This window comes from Spea bombifrons, chromosome 2 (assembly GCF_027358695.1).
Source record: "Spea bombifrons isolate aSpeBom1 chromosome 2, aSpeBom1.2.pri, whole genome shotgun sequence".
NCBI classification, from domain to species: Eukaryota; Metazoa; Chordata; class Amphibia; order Anura; family Pelobatidae; genus Spea; species Spea bombifrons.
The window spans coordinates 132,457,643-132,474,342 of record NC_071088.1 but is presented as its reverse complement, the minus strand read 5'-3'; the positions used below and the strand labels follow the sequence as shown (position 1 = coordinate 132,474,342).

General features: G+C 38.7%; 1 protein-coding gene across 1 annotated transcript in view; it reads right to left on the bottom strand.

The window, feature by feature from the left end:
- Positions 1–16,700, bottom strand: part of SLC36A4 (solute carrier family 36 member 4) — a 69,084-nt gene that overhangs the window by 13,225 nt on the left and 39,159 nt on the right. The window contains exons 7-10 of the mRNA XM_053456545.1: positions 15,455–15,664; positions 14,780–14,878; positions 11,458–11,627; positions 10,722–10,891 (exon numbers count right to left, since the gene is read on the bottom strand). Of these exons, the coding sequence (XP_053312520.1) occupies positions 10,722–10,891; positions 11,458–11,627; positions 14,780–14,878; positions 15,455–15,664 (649 nt within the window). The remainder of the gene's footprint in view (positions 1–10,721; positions 10,892–11,457; positions 11,628–14,779; positions 14,879–15,454; positions 15,665–16,700) is intronic.

Here is a 16,700-nt window from a genome sequence, read left to right as displayed (position 1 = left end):
AAATATTTCACGCCAAAGATATTTCGGTGGGAGATTTCCTCCAAGAAAAAAAAATAGGCAAGATTTTGTAAATTATTATAATTTAATAGAAAGAGACCCCAACAGCGTTATTACGGCAGGCGATAAATGAGCAGAAAAGTAATGAATTAAAAAGAAACACGCGAGTCACTTTGCTGTTTTTTGTTTTTTTTATGCAGCCAGTAATAAAAGTCATCCTCGATCCGTTGATTGAAGCTGTTCGCATTAGAAGGATAACATGTTTGATGAATTGCCCTTGGCTCACACGGCACAAAGAGGTTTACGTTAAGAATTAAACGGGCTAACCTTTTTAAACTACAAGAAGATGAGGCAGAGGCCGATACTTCAAACATAATTTAATAATGATATTCGAGTATTATATCTCTAATCAGCTCATCGCAATCAGCCAGGAGAGAGCATAGTGCAAATACCAGAGAAAGGCAAACCCGAGGAAAATAAAAGGCAAATGAGGGCTGCTACCTAAAAAGTTAGTAAAGGGCAAAAATGATCAAATGCATCGCACCGGCAGAACCGTTCGGGAATGGAGCCATTTTTCTTCTTTTTAAATTAAAATGTTTTAGAATCTTGGTAACACCATGACCCCCTAAATCAAAAGGGTCCCTCTGTAGTCACATTTAATGTTCGGAGGCATGGCATACCTGCCAACAGTCCCGAATTTCTTGGAAGAGTTCCGTTTTTTGGATCCAAATTTGGGTCTAAGACACACACAGCTTACAGAGTTGTAAATGAGCTCCAAACCACCCAATATCTGTACTGGGCAGCCTAGAGCTCAGCGCTGCAGGGTATGTGACCCCGCCCCCTTTTATGTCCCGCCCCATTTGATCCAGGAATTAAATGTTGGCGAGTATAGGCAAGGTAACCCAAGATGAATTGAGCTTCTCTACATCGTAAATAATAGATTCCAGAAACAGGAGTTACTGCAGAATGCAGAGTTTTAGGGAGAAAGTCTTAATCAATCAACATTGAGAAGTCACCAGAGACGATACCTCATTAGCCAGCTTTTAAATACTAGCTCTGTCTTGAGTGGCTCATCACGCATCCAACCATATTAGCGTCCGCCGCTCCAGTCCTGTCCAGAAATAGCCAGCTTTGCATAATCATCTTACAAAAAAACATCTTCTTCTACACTTCGTACATGCCTGGCTCTGAATTCACCACCACTTTCTCTTCATTGGAGAAGCCAAAGTCAAAATGACTGCAATGCCTTTTCCCACAAACAGGTATTCAATGAGATGGATAACTTGCTCCCTCTGCCCCCCAACTCGTGCCGATTATTGACGGGTCATCCAATTAATGGCAGAGATCTCTAAATCTCTTAAAAAAAAAATAAAAAAAAATATACTTTTAGGAAACTTGTGCTGCGTAATAAACTATTGATAAATTAGGGGAATGATGAAGCCTTAATTAGACATGGAAATCCTGGTCGTAGTTCTATGAATTTACTTAGTAAAAAGAAAATACATACAGTAAGCTGGAAATAATACGGTATAAAACCTTGAGGTCGGATTCTCGAGCCACATTTGCAGCCTGGATAGTAATATAGGTTTCATTTATATTTAAATCAGATGGTGATCAGATGTAAATCAGATGGCGATATTGTGATTAAAACAGTGTGAGGAATAAGCATGTTCGTTCTCGCTGCGATTAAATATTTCCTACAATATTAAGCGGGAAAAAGTAAACAAAAACCCAAGAAATAAGAAAAAAAGTAAAGAACAAAAAACAGACGCACTGTACTTCATAAATATAATATAAACGTAATAAATGAGTACAGGCAGTCTGCATGCTTACATCTTCCAAGAAAATTCAATGGAATAGCTATAATTTTAACCTAAAATGCTCCTTTTAGGTCGGGGTTTGGACAAGCGCTTTAAATGGCAAGTAGGGCAAGAAAGCAAGAACGTAGGAGATGGGGGCATTTGGAGAAACTGTACTGGGGGGGGCAATAGTAGAGGCTTGCCCAGGACCCCATTAAAAGTTAAACATGGTACCGTATATGACAGCTCACCGGTGCATATTTCCTGCAGTTTCACAACCGTAATCCATAAAATACCGTATTTGAAACATTCATTAGGGAGTTATTTGAGTTTTTTTATCTTGTACTTAGTATTTCTGTCTTCGCTTTGACACCAGCGAACCCAATGCTCGCGTTTCAGTTACGGATCCATTCGGTTAGCGTTTTGCATGCTAATTGCCGGGAGGAGTACAAAGTAATTGCGAAAAAGTCCTGGAAGTGCCAGAAACTCCGAGAGTAAATAAACTGTACGGAGAGCATGGGCCGCCAGTAATTAACAAATTTAAATAAACATCCCCGCTTACGCTCAAATTATGTAAAGTTGGGTTCCAAGATCTTAACACCGTGTCCAAGCTTATCCGAGGTTTTGAGCGCACGTGCGAAGTTCAAACGCGTACACATCTGAATATAATGTTTAACCAAATCCTGTGTGTTTTCTAGAATATTTTACTAGTTACCTGTCAAAACCCATAACACATTTCATATAAAAGGCTGCTTTGGGGCGCATATCAACCATGAAAGAAAAGAGCTTTCCCCTTGGGATATAGGTTACCATTTCCTCAACTTTGCGTTAAAAAAAAACCACACACATGGGGGGACTTTATTCATTGACTCCTAGTTTTAACATCTGTTAGGCTTGGGGGTGATCTTGTAGAATTCTAGAAAGCGTTTTGGATGAGCAAAGCGTTCCACCGAGCATCTCCAAGATTTTCATAAGTTGCGACAACTTGACAAAGAATGTTTTTGGTGGATTCAGTGCTGGCCCTGGGCTTTCTGGTGCCCCATGTGAATACAAGGGTGGGCTACCTGGTTCTCTCGCTCTTCTAGAGTGGCGTTATGAGGGGTTCCACCGCTAGCCATGCATAGACGCTGCGTTAAGTGAGAGGGCAGTAGTGGCGAGAGTGGGTATGGCTGAACCCCACCTGCAGAAAGGTAGAAAAGCGCCGGATATGATATCATCTAAATCAATAATTAATAACAAATCTGATGAGTGCTTCCTTAGTCGCGTAAGTGTGGATAATATCAACCAGGAACTGGAACGTTTACATTTATCAAGAAGTGCACAAAACTCGACTCAGGTCACTGATAATTTCAGCACTTTTGTTGGCATTAAAAAGAACAAAACTAATGAATGTCAAACACGTTTGAAAGACAAAGTAAAGCCTCGCCTAACGCAAGAATACGAAGGATGACACCAGCTGCTCGTGATTTATCTTAAAACCACCCAGTTGCTTAAAATGCTCTCCATTGACTTTGGAAACAGAACCATTTATACATCATTATCCATGTCAATGAAATAAGAACTTGAAAAACAACCGAGTTGTTAATTCATTTCCCATCATCCTGCCATGAAGATTCCATTGGAATACCACCGGACACAGAGTTCATAATATGTTTCCTAGATTCTACCCAACACCGAAAATCCATTACCGTTAATGGAAGAAAAATCCCTCCCCCACTTTTTTTTTAAGCAGAGGATTGATTTTCCGCAAGGGGACGCAATTTCATCATGATGACCCCCCAAGAACATGCAGCCATACTGACGCATAATCAAACCCGCTGAGCATCTGTAGACAGCGCTGATCACTCTCAGCCACACTGGCACACATTCTGACTGACCCCTCTTTGCCACACTGATGGACACTCAAACCTACTGACCACACTTATCCTGACTATCCTCTTCCACTTTATACAAACGCCACTCTCAGGCGCACATTTAAATACGCTTACTTGGTCAAGAATGGGGAAAAATGCTTATGGCAGAGACCCCACACTTGTCCTACACACACACACACACACACACGACTGAGTGGCACGGAACGTCATGAAGAAAGTAGTGGTTTCTGGCGCAGGGGAACCACCATTCATGACCCCTATGTGGGACATGTGGTCACCCTAACCTTTACCCTGTCCCAACGTGCAGTTCTTTGCAGCATGGAAAAGGTTAAAGACATGGATAAATAAAAAAATTTTTTTAAAAAGATAATCATTTTGCGCACCTTGTCAGAAATAACTGGACACGGCTGGAACGTGTAAACGCGGCCTGCTTTCACCGTGAATTTAGTCTTTATTCCTGCCACTGAAGGAACCTCACAATGCCCCGACAAATCTCTCTTATAAAGCAATTTTATTTCACAATGCATGCCCTATTTCCAAGACGCGCAACCAGAAAGAAAAGACTTTGTCAACACCGATAACACAAGAAGCTCGATATTCCATCTGTACAGTATTTACCCCGTGCGCTAAAATCATTTCATTCCACTAGCATTTTCAAAAAGGTTCATTACTCAACCGTATGGAGTTTTTGTCACACGTCTCATCTCCAGCAGAATTAATAAAATGAGTCTAGTGCATGTAACATGTTTTATGAAAATAGTTACTCACTACAGAATGTACCGAGACAAACACTAAATCCAACGCCAGAGTCGTTAAAAACAAACATATAAAAGGTCTCGTTATGTTGCGGGACACACACGACCATACCTGGGAACTTCGGGGCTCCGGCTACCCGGAGCCTTCCCTTGCTGTAGACTTTCTGCCTTGATGGTCTCAACCCACCTTTCTAAGGCTGCCTGAACCAATCAACAATCAGTAGACGCACAAAGGTGAGTTTCGTTCACTGAACCAATGACATTCGGATTTATTCACTAAAGGGAGAGCTGACCGGAGAGTAATGGATTTCACACGCTTGGATTCGCTGTGTGTCATGACAGGTCCAGTGAGCTGCTTCTGTAGGGCGAAACTTGTCTGGTCCTGGCCAGATCAGCCCTTCCTGCTGGAGAAACCGGCCGGGGTCATCACAGTGAACAGCGAAGCGAGTTGAAGCCACAACTGGCTTCCAAAACTCACTGTTTAGTGAATAAACCCCAATGAGATGATTCTGAGATTAACTGTTCTAACAGCATTTTACCTGAACGCGTTGTCTGCTGCTTGGTGTGTATATTATATATAATTATATATATATATATATATATAAATATATACTGTATGTGTGTGTATAATATATATGTGTGTGTGTGTGTGTGTGTGTGTATACACACACACACACACACACACACACACACACACACATATATATATTATACACACACATACAGTATATATTTATATATATATATATATTTATTTATTTATTAATATTTTATATTATATGGAATGCATCACATTTATCATGAACAACCATGGTTCACAAAAAAACATTGTAATTTCCCTGCTGTAGTAAAAAAAACTGTTTTAAAATGTTCACTTGAATTTGGAATTTTCTAGAAAAAAAAATCCAGAGTGAAACAAGTAATTTTAAGTTTCTTTCCATGGTCTGCCTTCATGATCTTGTATATTCGTGTATTATGGCCATAACCCGAGCCTTAGGGTGTCTAAAACGTAAATCTAGCAATGTGTTTAAAATCAGAAGTGAAAGTTTAGGGTATCATGATTAGTTATTTAATTACTATGACGACGATGACGATGACTTAACTAGACAGCCTATAGCACCCCTCAATACTGAGCTGATTAGAAAATGATCACCTTCCCAATATACGATTTCAGGTAGCCTCAGAAATGCAAAGACAGACATAGGTGGCATCTCATGCCTTCCATATAAATACTAAATAATAAATAATAATACTTTTCATTTAGAGAGTTTGTTGTGAAACGTCATTATGGTGTAAGGCTTTACCAAGACACATATTATTTATACCCTCAAAATTATATGAAAGAAAAAGACCTGAATGAAAATATTAGTTAAATGTGCATTTTCGAAGAATTGTGTGGAACTACCATATTAGCTGATTAAGCAGCTACTCGGGATCCCCGATCTAAGGGACCACTTACAGGGCGAAGGGGGAATACTTATACAAGAACAACATGGATTCTCAAAGTTATATCATCACTTATATCAGGTGTTTTTCTGTCATATAATTTTGAAGGTATAAATATTGTGTCCCTTAGTTTATGCAGAATTATTCCAGGTGTTAAAGATGTTGTTCCAATAAGTCATTTTGCTTAGGGCTGTATTTGAGACATCGCTTGGTCCTCCTCACTCGTTCCTGTATGTCATCTTGTTATGTTTTATATAACTTGTTATGTCCTTTCTACTCTTTGTACAGCGCTCCGGGAATCTGAGATCCAGTCCAAATATTCAACTGATATCCGAATCGCAGAACTTTCTCTCAGCTGAAGCCAAAGGTGGCTCACCGTGGCAGAGTTCTGGGAAGCGGTGAACTCTTAGCCGCTGTTTGTGGGGCCTCAACATGAACCAGGCTTAAAAAAGCCAACAGGTAATAACAGTCACTAAACATAGTCTTGAAATTCGCTGTTCGTCGGACTTCCCATTGAAGTCACTGGTGACAGAAACCATTGGAAGTGTGGACATAATATTCAGGGATATCATTTTTAAATGATGGGGAAACAGCTTCTTGATCCAAGGAGAGATCCGACTGCCATTCTGGGGTCAAGAAGGAATTTTTTCCCTAAGTTGTGCAAAATTTGCCTTTTTTTTTTTCTTTGGATCAATAGCAAGAATTAACAGATATGGGAAAGGCTGAACTTGATGGACGCATGTCTTTTTTCAGCCTATGTAACTATTGCAATAAAAAAAATAAAAAATAAAAAAAAAGACAAGAGAAAATGAAAGAAAATTCTAAACAGACATGGTAAAATAAAAAAATCTTTAGATTTCAGAAGAAAGTCAGCTTGAAGGGCAAGTGAAAGTATAAATCTGCTCATTACCTCGCGTTATAAAGGCGCTCATATGCCAATTCACTTGTCACAACGAGCAAGATAAGCAATACCTCAAATTCTTTGATCGCATGAATTGCTGAAGACGGCTGCAAATGGATTGCCAGTGTTCATATGGGTCCTTTATCTGCGGACATTTCATTAGCCGCTCGGAACCTGGGCTTTGTACATCAGCTTAACTTGTTAAGATAGAAACATTACTTCCCGCAACAACAGTTGCAGACAAAAAAAAAATCCTTCCAATGATTAAAAAAAAAGTAGAGAAATAGGCACGCTTTCATCCAAATTGAAGATTATAATCCCTGAAAACACGGTTTTACATTTAATTGCAAAAGGGTAGAAAAAGTAAGCAAATACCTGCATGTGTTTCAATTTAAAGTTGATATCAAACGATCGCAGGATTCCAGGAGCAAACATGAAAGGCAAACTAATATTTCTGCAAAAAACTGCCCTAGATATGCCGACTTTCACTGACTGATGAGTTATTTATATGCATGAGAAAAAATTAAAGCACATAATGTAAACTAATGTATATATATATATATATATATATATATATATATATATAAAAAAATTAATATATAATTATAAACCCATTTTATTAGTTTTTGGAGTGGACCATAACTTAATAAAAGTTATTTTCTTTATAAAAAAAAATAAAAAAATTCATTTTATCATAATGTGTTATTCATCATAATTAACAATTTTTTTAAATAGCATTTTTTATGGCTGATAAATCGCCAATTTCGGTCAACACACAGTCCTAAAAATAGAATTTACATTTTTATGTTAACCCGTGCTGCTTTTTTTTTTTGTGCCCGATTTATAGTTGGAACACAAATTTTTATTTATATAAAACATACTGTTTCATGGAAAAAACCTAGCTGGTTCTCTTTCTACCCCATGCTCAATCTCGTAAAAATGTGTCCATCCTGTGAATAAAGAGCTGAATTTGTTATATTCATCTATATAGAAGCCACACAAAAAACATCCTTAATTGCAGCATTTTTTATGTTGGTCCCAATTCCCAAATGGCACGGTCTACGGGGCATGCACCATTCTACATCCAACCCGCACAATTCCGACTTTCACATAAATTATAGAAAATGCACAAAATTGGTCAAATCTAATTTCCATGTCATTTGCCAAGAATGCATCACGGCACAAAAAGAAAACCCTAAAGGCCTTAGATACAGAAATCTTTAAAAGCATCACTTCTATGATTCCGCCGACCTCCCTTCTACACCGCCATTTATTTCTGACCATTCCCTTCCACCAGCCGTTGTGTTTCTGCTACCCTCCTTCTACTTATTATCTATTCATCCCCATGTTTTTCCATCAGCCCTCCTGTCACGTCCGTCGTTTATGAAATACTTGTCACCGTGGCGTTTGATGACCTTGGACCCAAGGTCACAAGAAGTCTTCTGCGCGCTCACTCCTCCTGGCCATATAAAAGGCCGTCCATGCTCATCGTTGGCCGGACCAACCTATTTCGACCCATCAGGTCGTACCCTCGTCCTTTGGACCAGCAAGGGCAAATTTCTATTATGAAAAAGAAACTTCATTCATCTTTTGAGGAGCTCAGTTAAAAGTTGAGTCTTATCCATTCAGGTACCAAGTAACGAAATGAAGATTGGCTGTTGCTAAATTGAATGTAAAGAATAATTAATCTGAATCCAAGCGGTGAAGACTTTTTTTCTTTTAAAACCCAAGGAACCTCGAGCTTCCGCTAGTCATGCAAAGAAAGTAGACATCTCGTTGTGTTATGCATGCCAATTCCACCACTGCACGCCGTTTAGGCAACGGATACCATGAATACATTTGTTTTGTAAATAAAATCAAAGAAAAAAAAAAAAGAACACAAAAGAAAATCATGAATCACTTTCCCCCCCAAAGACAAGAGAACTAAAACTGAAAATATCCAAACTCACTTCATAAACGAGCAAATGCGGTTAAAAACACTCCTTTGTTATGCAAATGCATCTCTTCTGTATTTAAAATGAACTATATACGAATTCTTAGACTGGGTCCTTTCTTCTATCCATCAGAACAAATTGATAATGTACAGCTTACACATCACACACAGATAACGCAGAACAATCTGTGAGCGTTATGATAATTCTATTGGAGAATAGAACTGAAAAGTACCAAACAAAACTTCAGCATTTCCAAAAGCAAACAGGGCAGCGTTATTATCGGCATTTTCCTGTCTGTATGAAGGGAATGGTTCATTAAAAAAAAAAAAATTATATAATATATATATATATATATATTTATTTTATTTTTTATTTTTTTTTTATTTTTTTTTATTTATTTTTTTTATTATTATTATTATTTTTTTTAAAGTAGTACATATACTTTTATTTGTTTAATCAGTAACGGTAAAAAAAAAAAAGTCAATTTGATGCCCAATACGTGTGGAACTGGTAGGAATCTGTAAACGCCGACCCCTGTTACAGACCTGTATATAAAGATCCAGGTTAAGACATTACAGCCTCATAGTCTTTGGCACAGTTCAATCTCAACCAAACACCATTCGGCTGACTCTTACTTCTAACGTGATAGATAAAACAGTTTAAACAGTTTAATAGTTTAAACATAATGGGGTAACGTGAACCGTGTCATGTGATACGATATTTAGGGAGGTTATACCACGGGTGTATATTCTACTTCAGAACCTGAAATGAAGGGACTGCAAAGCAAGGATTTGGATTCCCTGCATTACACACTGTGCTAAGTATTTACAAATCCCACGCCTGCTTTAATGTAACTCATGATGGGTTTCTAACAGCTAGAAATATCACCCGTACTGCTTAATGCTCAAACCCTGAACAATACATTGTAAAATAAACCGGGTCAAATTATAAGATAAAAGCGAAGGTTTTTGTACAAAATCTGATGTCCTCTGGCACCCTCTAGTGGTTCATTTATACGTCATCAGGTTTGTGAATTCTCAATATATTGGGGGTCAACATTTTCTAACAACCAGTGGGAATGTAAAGCAGGATTTAGTCGGATTTAGTAATTCCACATTTAAAAAACACAGATCTTAGATCTGGAGGTTAATTCTTTAGAATTTTTGTAAATCACAAACTGGAAACCATTTATAGACCAATGCTGATTGCCAGATCTATTAAAGGAACTTTGTTTGGCTCCTGTTGCATAACACGCCAAACCCCATCCATTTGTAAGCTGCCACTCTTCTTGATACGGCTACTTCCACATCCTCCGACATGCTTCTCCTAAATTCTATATGGTGACTGAACGTGCTGGGTAAGTAACGCCAAAATTGGACAGAAAACTTCTAATAAATATATATATATATATATATATGACATGACATATATATATATATATATATGTAATTGCTATCGGCCCAGAATTTTCATTCTCAAGCCCCTCTCTTCTGTTGTCACTGACAGCACCGTGTCTGCAGTGCTATTTTCCGATTTTAGATTTTTACATCCCAAGTGCATTATCTTACATTTATCAACATTAAACTGCATCTACCACTCTCAATCGTTCTTCTAATTTATTTAAATCATTAGACATTTGACTTTTTCCTACAGTAATATCTACCTTGTCGTAGACCTTTGTATTGTCTACAAAAAGACATGCCACTTTACCTTTGAGATCTTTTGTAATATTGTTATTAAAAATATTAAATAGTATGAGCCCCCAGTGAGATCCTAAATATCATTGTGCTTGCTAGACACTTTAGAAAAAAAACCCGTGAAAGACTTCAGCTTTTGTCTGTATCAGTCAAGGAACAAATTGTTCCAACTGATATTCGACAATGAAATCACAAGGATGGACAATAGCGAAGGAACGTAATATAGAGCAATGACTTTGACGGTCGCTTCATTGTAACTGACAGGCGCCTTCTTCTCTCATCAAGCTGAAAGACTAAGGTCTCGGTGGGGTTACTTACAGGTTACGCAGACTAGCAAAGATCTCACGGCAACTTCACACGGCAGCTTCCACTGCTTTGCCACTCTGGATATAATCTCCGGCAGTAAAATTTCCGCCGGTACATAGTACTGAATTGCATAGGTTATAAAGATTCCAAAGGAATATAGAACTTTCACCATTTGATACAACCTAGGGGGAAAAAAGGGAACGGTCAGCATGCATGTCCAGCATATCACTCTCCTTATGTTTAATGCTTACATAAATTTGACTTGGGTTAATGGGAACTCAACTAAAAGCAAAGTAACAATAAATTAGGAGAAATAAAAGTTTATTAACCATTCCATTAAACTGAAAACATCCGCAACCGACTTTGAAAGTACGAAGCACACACTTTTGTACTTTTTTTACTCCAATCCTAGCCTGCTAATTGGTGCATCCTTGGATCTCATGCAACACAGTATTACTTTTTTTGTGTTTTATTACGTCATTATTCATTTTTGTTCTACTCTCAGACAGCGATTCGAATAGCTTTGCTGAGGAACCATGGAAATGCAACCAATCTCTGGTCCCGGAAGTTCTTTCCTAATTCTCAAAGTGACCAATGGCATGATTTTGTTTGTGCTTCTCCCCCTGACCTGAGCCTTACATTTATTGATTAGAAGATCATCCCTAGTTTATGACAGCACGCACAACCTCTCATAGCTCATACTCCAAGAACCAAAGCCGTTCCATGTTCCGTCTATACGGTCACTCACCAGGAATCCTGAGGAAGGTTCAAGGTTATACTGCCTTTGATTTGATCTCCAAAGCAAAGGTACCCTAAGGTTGCGAGGGAAATGTACAAGGCCGTCACTATGGCCATGCCGATGTTGAGCACTTTCCTAAAGTCCTTTTTTTCTCTCATTCGGTTTTCTAGCGGAAGCACCTGTATGGAAACACATTAAGGAAACACAATATAAACAAGGATTTACCGTGATAACATTAAAGTTGGTTGACTTCTTTTTGAATACAAGTTTTTTAAAGAAAAAAAACATCAATTTATAGAGAACAATTTATTTACTGTATAAGGAGGCAGATCATTCTATGCTTTCTCTTGCCAAGGAGATAGAGTCCTCTATCCTTATGCTTTTTCCCCCCAAGAAGTTCCCACCTTAGACACAGAGACCCTAACGTAGGTCTATTGGACTTTATGATTTAGTTTCAGCTATTGACAAAGTGCTTAATTTCCCAAAAGGAAATCATGTATGCATAGAGGTAACATAAAATATATTTTACTTAAGAGACTAAAATGCACCCAAAAAACAAATTGAACAAATTACAAATTAAAACATTATTTTTTGTGTTGTCCTGATGGTCCTGTCCCTTTATTAAAAATAAAATACCCAGAATCTGTCAGAATTTTCCTTTAGTAATGTTTTTTTTTTCTACCAAACCGCTATTGTTAAAGTAAACATTGACAATGAGAAATAATCCAAAAAGGGTATATTAAAACCGAACACACGCAACGACCTCCCTTAAGGAACGCTAACAGTGTAAACCTAAACATGGGCTAATTAAGAGCAGGCAACACAAATCTTGTGTTTTAAAATGTCTAACATTGAAACTTAATCTATTTCCGTCCGGGAAAAATTCCCCTCCTGAATACACATTTAGATTTCACAAAACAGGAGATTAAAAAAAGATTTTCTAAAGCTTGGCACTTATTTGCAAAGACTCAGAGCAAAAAAAAAGGATTTGTCGCATGTGAAAAACCACAAATGAATTTAGCGAAATGTCACAAACGATTATAAGTAATGATATTTTGAACAGAACGGTATAATTACTTTTCAGCGTCTAGCCAAACCTATTAACATTCTGACGAAAGAACCGATGGTTAAAACATTCTGCGATAAATGACAACTCTGGTATTTGCAAATTAAAAATTAATCTCGTGAAGAATATAGGAATTCAGCTTTACCAATCATTTATTTTATAGGTTTAACTTTTTGGTTTAAAGTCTGTACAGCTGTCCTAGATATCAGCTTTCTAAATAACCTGATCTTTTCAGTGCTCGATCTATGGCAAGATGGCTGAACATCAGTCTGTGAGGACCGAATGGATCTTCAGGGGACTATAAAGCACGGTATTTAATGATACATAGTGTTCATTATTATTATTATTATTATTTCTGGGAGATCCAATACCTGCCAGTATTATGGCTCTTGAAGGCTAGACTATTGAAGAGAGAGTCTCTTCTGGGTATAAGCATGATAGGACGGGTGGCCATGATAGTCAACTGCCTTGGTTCCTTCACCATTCTTGTTAAGTCTGAGGTTTTAAACTGTCTAACGGAACACAATAACTATCACGCGTGAATTCGGAACACACGTGTGTGCTGTTCTCATACAAAGCAGATAAACAGCCAATACCATCAGAAACGCCCCGTACAATAATGTGTCCCAATGGGTAGTCTGCGTTTCATTGGGTCAGCCTGCCTAGTATACCAGATATCAGATAAACCTCTGGTAAACCTATTTATGTTTACACAATTTAAATCAAAGAGCCAATAATTGCGTTGTGGCTAAATTCCATTCATACGTAAGCAGACCCCCCCAAAAAAATTTAGATCATCCTACATTAAAACATTTTATAGAGAGTTTGAGAAGAACCAGTCTAAAGAAATTCAAGCTTTTCTGCACCAAAAATATATTTCTCTTGCGTTGCTTGATCTTGAAAGTACAATAAAGTCCTTCTTCAAAGCCTGCTTGAAAATAATGGAGCTTTGATACCGTAAAGGTACAGATGGCCCGAGGAACAGTTATTAGAGACACCTCTCTCAATTTATTTCTTTTCGACTTTCCTGAAGATGGCCGGTCGCTTTGAAAAACTAAACATAGATTAAAGCCCAAAGCTATTTTGGGACCGAGAGAATAGTTTTCTCATGTTTCAGGCCATTAGTACGGGTGATATCAACATTGGTTTCCCGAAAAACACGTTGAGTGTGATACAGTGTCTTACAACAGATATACAGACCAAAACTTTCGACATGCTTGACTATTTCCCAGCTGATATACTTACTGCCAGCTGGCTGCAGCTCTGAGGGAGACCCCCTCCATGCGCATGCGCAGAAAGTGCTCCCAATGATTACACTGGGACCGTTCCCGACACCGACTGGCTTTTTCCAGTAGCTAATCAATGCCGCGAATCGTCAGACCCCCGAGGAGGCGTTCTGCTGCAGCTTCACCATAACTTATTATCATATTTAACATTTTAAGGGATAAATATTAAAGCACTTTAATATGCTCTCTTCTTAAGTGGGCTGCCTAAACTACCCCATGCCGTTGCCGGCTGCCCGTAGGACCCAGGCAGACCAGCGTCAGAGAACCAGTTCTTCTGGCCATTGCTTGCTAGACCTCACAGTGGAACCCTTTTTGAGCCACCACCGGTGGTAACCATATGCCCAGGAGACGCGTTCAGCTGAATAGCTGGGGGGGGTGACGGAAGGGTCAAATGCAGATGATGATTCCACAGAATATCTGCATGCAGAAATTTTACATGGGGATCCATGCAAAGATTTAAAGGGACCTTTGGGTTATCGTATGGCTAGAAATTTGGGACACATTCTGGTTAATTATATAACAGAGAAAGCCACAGCTGCTAAAAACGTCTTCTCCAAAATCTATTAATACCTTTCAACGTCCCAAATGTAAAAAGTAAAATGCATTTAAGGTCTGTTGAGATTTGTCCTGCATATAACTATATGAATACAACACGACTGAGATTTTGACATTTTCAAAACCATATATATGTAAATACGAAAACCTGGATATTTCCATTTGGATCCCAAAGTCCACAGAAGTCTGCGAGACCCCTTAATGGACACAAATTATAGAGTGAGATGGAGGATCACCTAGAGGTCTCAAAGATCCCGAGTTTTAATAGGGGATTTCTTATCGCTAACATGATAACATGAATAAGCACAGGCTGGGGGACTCTTCACTCTGAGGACACTATAAATACATTTACATAAAAATGATGAATTATAGGTCAGCTAACAAATATTACAATGAATGTAATTATCGGAACTCGTGGACTTACCACACCTATTCCCTCAAAAGCGAAGATGGCTGTTCCAAAAAAGAGGGGGTACTTTTTCCAGCTGGCTGCTAGAGGCAGCGCACAAGGATTCGAGAGGTTCTAAAAAGCAAAAAAAGAGTTGAACGACCTTAATAAAAGCCTAGAAATGAACACATAATAAAAGCTTTAATGCTTATGGACTATCAGTGATGGGGCACCAAATACATATCCAAGGGATCACGTAAAACCCGATTTGTAAGGGAACTCGCCCTACCCTTAGAATGTCACTCCATTGATATCACCGGCATGTACGCATTAGATACATATATGTATAAACCAAAGCCGAGTGCAGCACGAGGGGTACACTTTGCTACTCGTTTAATGTGTTTTTGCTTATTAATGGACACAGAAAAAAAATAAGATACAGCTTTGATTGAATTTAGGGATATTCTAGCTATTTCAAACACAAATAAGCATTTCTGCTTGCTGTGACCATCCCAAACAGACGTACGCCATCACACACCTCACCCATCACCAATAACTAACATATATTGTTAATGATTGTCTACAAATACCTGTAACTAGATATCTAAATTGTGTTAAAATATCAGGTGCTTATTCTTTATTTTTGTATATATCGTTCATGGAACTCTATATTACCAATCTGTAAAATAAATGGGGGGGTAAAATACTCACTCTGAAAACGTACTGATAGATAATGACAAGGCTCACTGCCATGGAGAGGTTGGCCAAGAAGGAACACACAGAGAGGTTCTTCAGGTCTCGAATAAACACCAATGGAATTATGAGTGGAAGGAAACAGACCATGTACAGTCTGAGGTCGAAGCTCCATTTCTCAGCTGTTTCCACCGAGGGCCAACGGCTTTCAAAGAATGCTTCAAATACCTGGAAGATAATTCATTGATATGGAGTTTCTTATTAATGTCATATTTACAGCCCAAGACAAATGCTGCCACCACTCTAACGGTGCCAAAAAAGGCCATGGACTCCAGTTCATCTTACTGCATGCGAATAGGTGTAAACATTCTGGAGATATTGGAGTTCTGTCTCATTTTAGCCCCTCCCAGCTGCCGCTATTGAGAGCAGGAAGCATACCATGGTATGCTCCTTCCACACGCTCAGGAGTACTCCTATTCCAAACAATGGGAGCCAAGCTCACATTGAAATCAATGGCAGCAGCAGCCAATGACATGTATGCTATCTGAACAATGCGTGCAGCTGCCGGGGTCTTTACCGGCAGAGCCACCGAGCATGCGCAGGTGGTTTGTATACCAATGCTTCTTGGTTCTAATACAGGCAGCAAGGGGGGGGGCGGACTTAAATGAGACAGACGTGCAAACTTTACTCACACGTGTTCTGGAGTCAAATATTTGACTCATATCCGCAGTTCATAGGAAATGCCCTACTTACTATGAAGTGAGGCTCCATTAGTGCTTTACAGACACGGCCAGCTTCTGTACTGTCAGAGACCAGCTCTGCACGGAAGAACAGAGAAAAGGCACGCTGGAAGAAGTGGGCTTTATTCACTTAATCCCTTTATGTTTAACATAAGGAGGTAACATACAACAAAACCCAAGGATAGCCAAAAAGTTCCGGTTAATAAAGAAATATTGACCATGTAACCCTCAGATATGGCTAATTGGCCCCAGAAACAGCACATGTTTTTAACTGGCCATATATGAAGCTATATCTTTAAAGCACATACTTCCACACTGAATATATTTTTTTCAGGTTTATCCATGCAAATAAATGTAGAAAAAGACTAAACAAACCAGGCTTCTTATACTGTAATTGCCCATTATGCGCCGCTCTATGGCGATGGGAACTCCTGGGAGCGTTGATGTGGCACACTCCACTCGCACCTTCTCAAAGTTTATTGTCAGCGTTTTAATGCTATTTTGCACGATTAACCCCTTTAGCA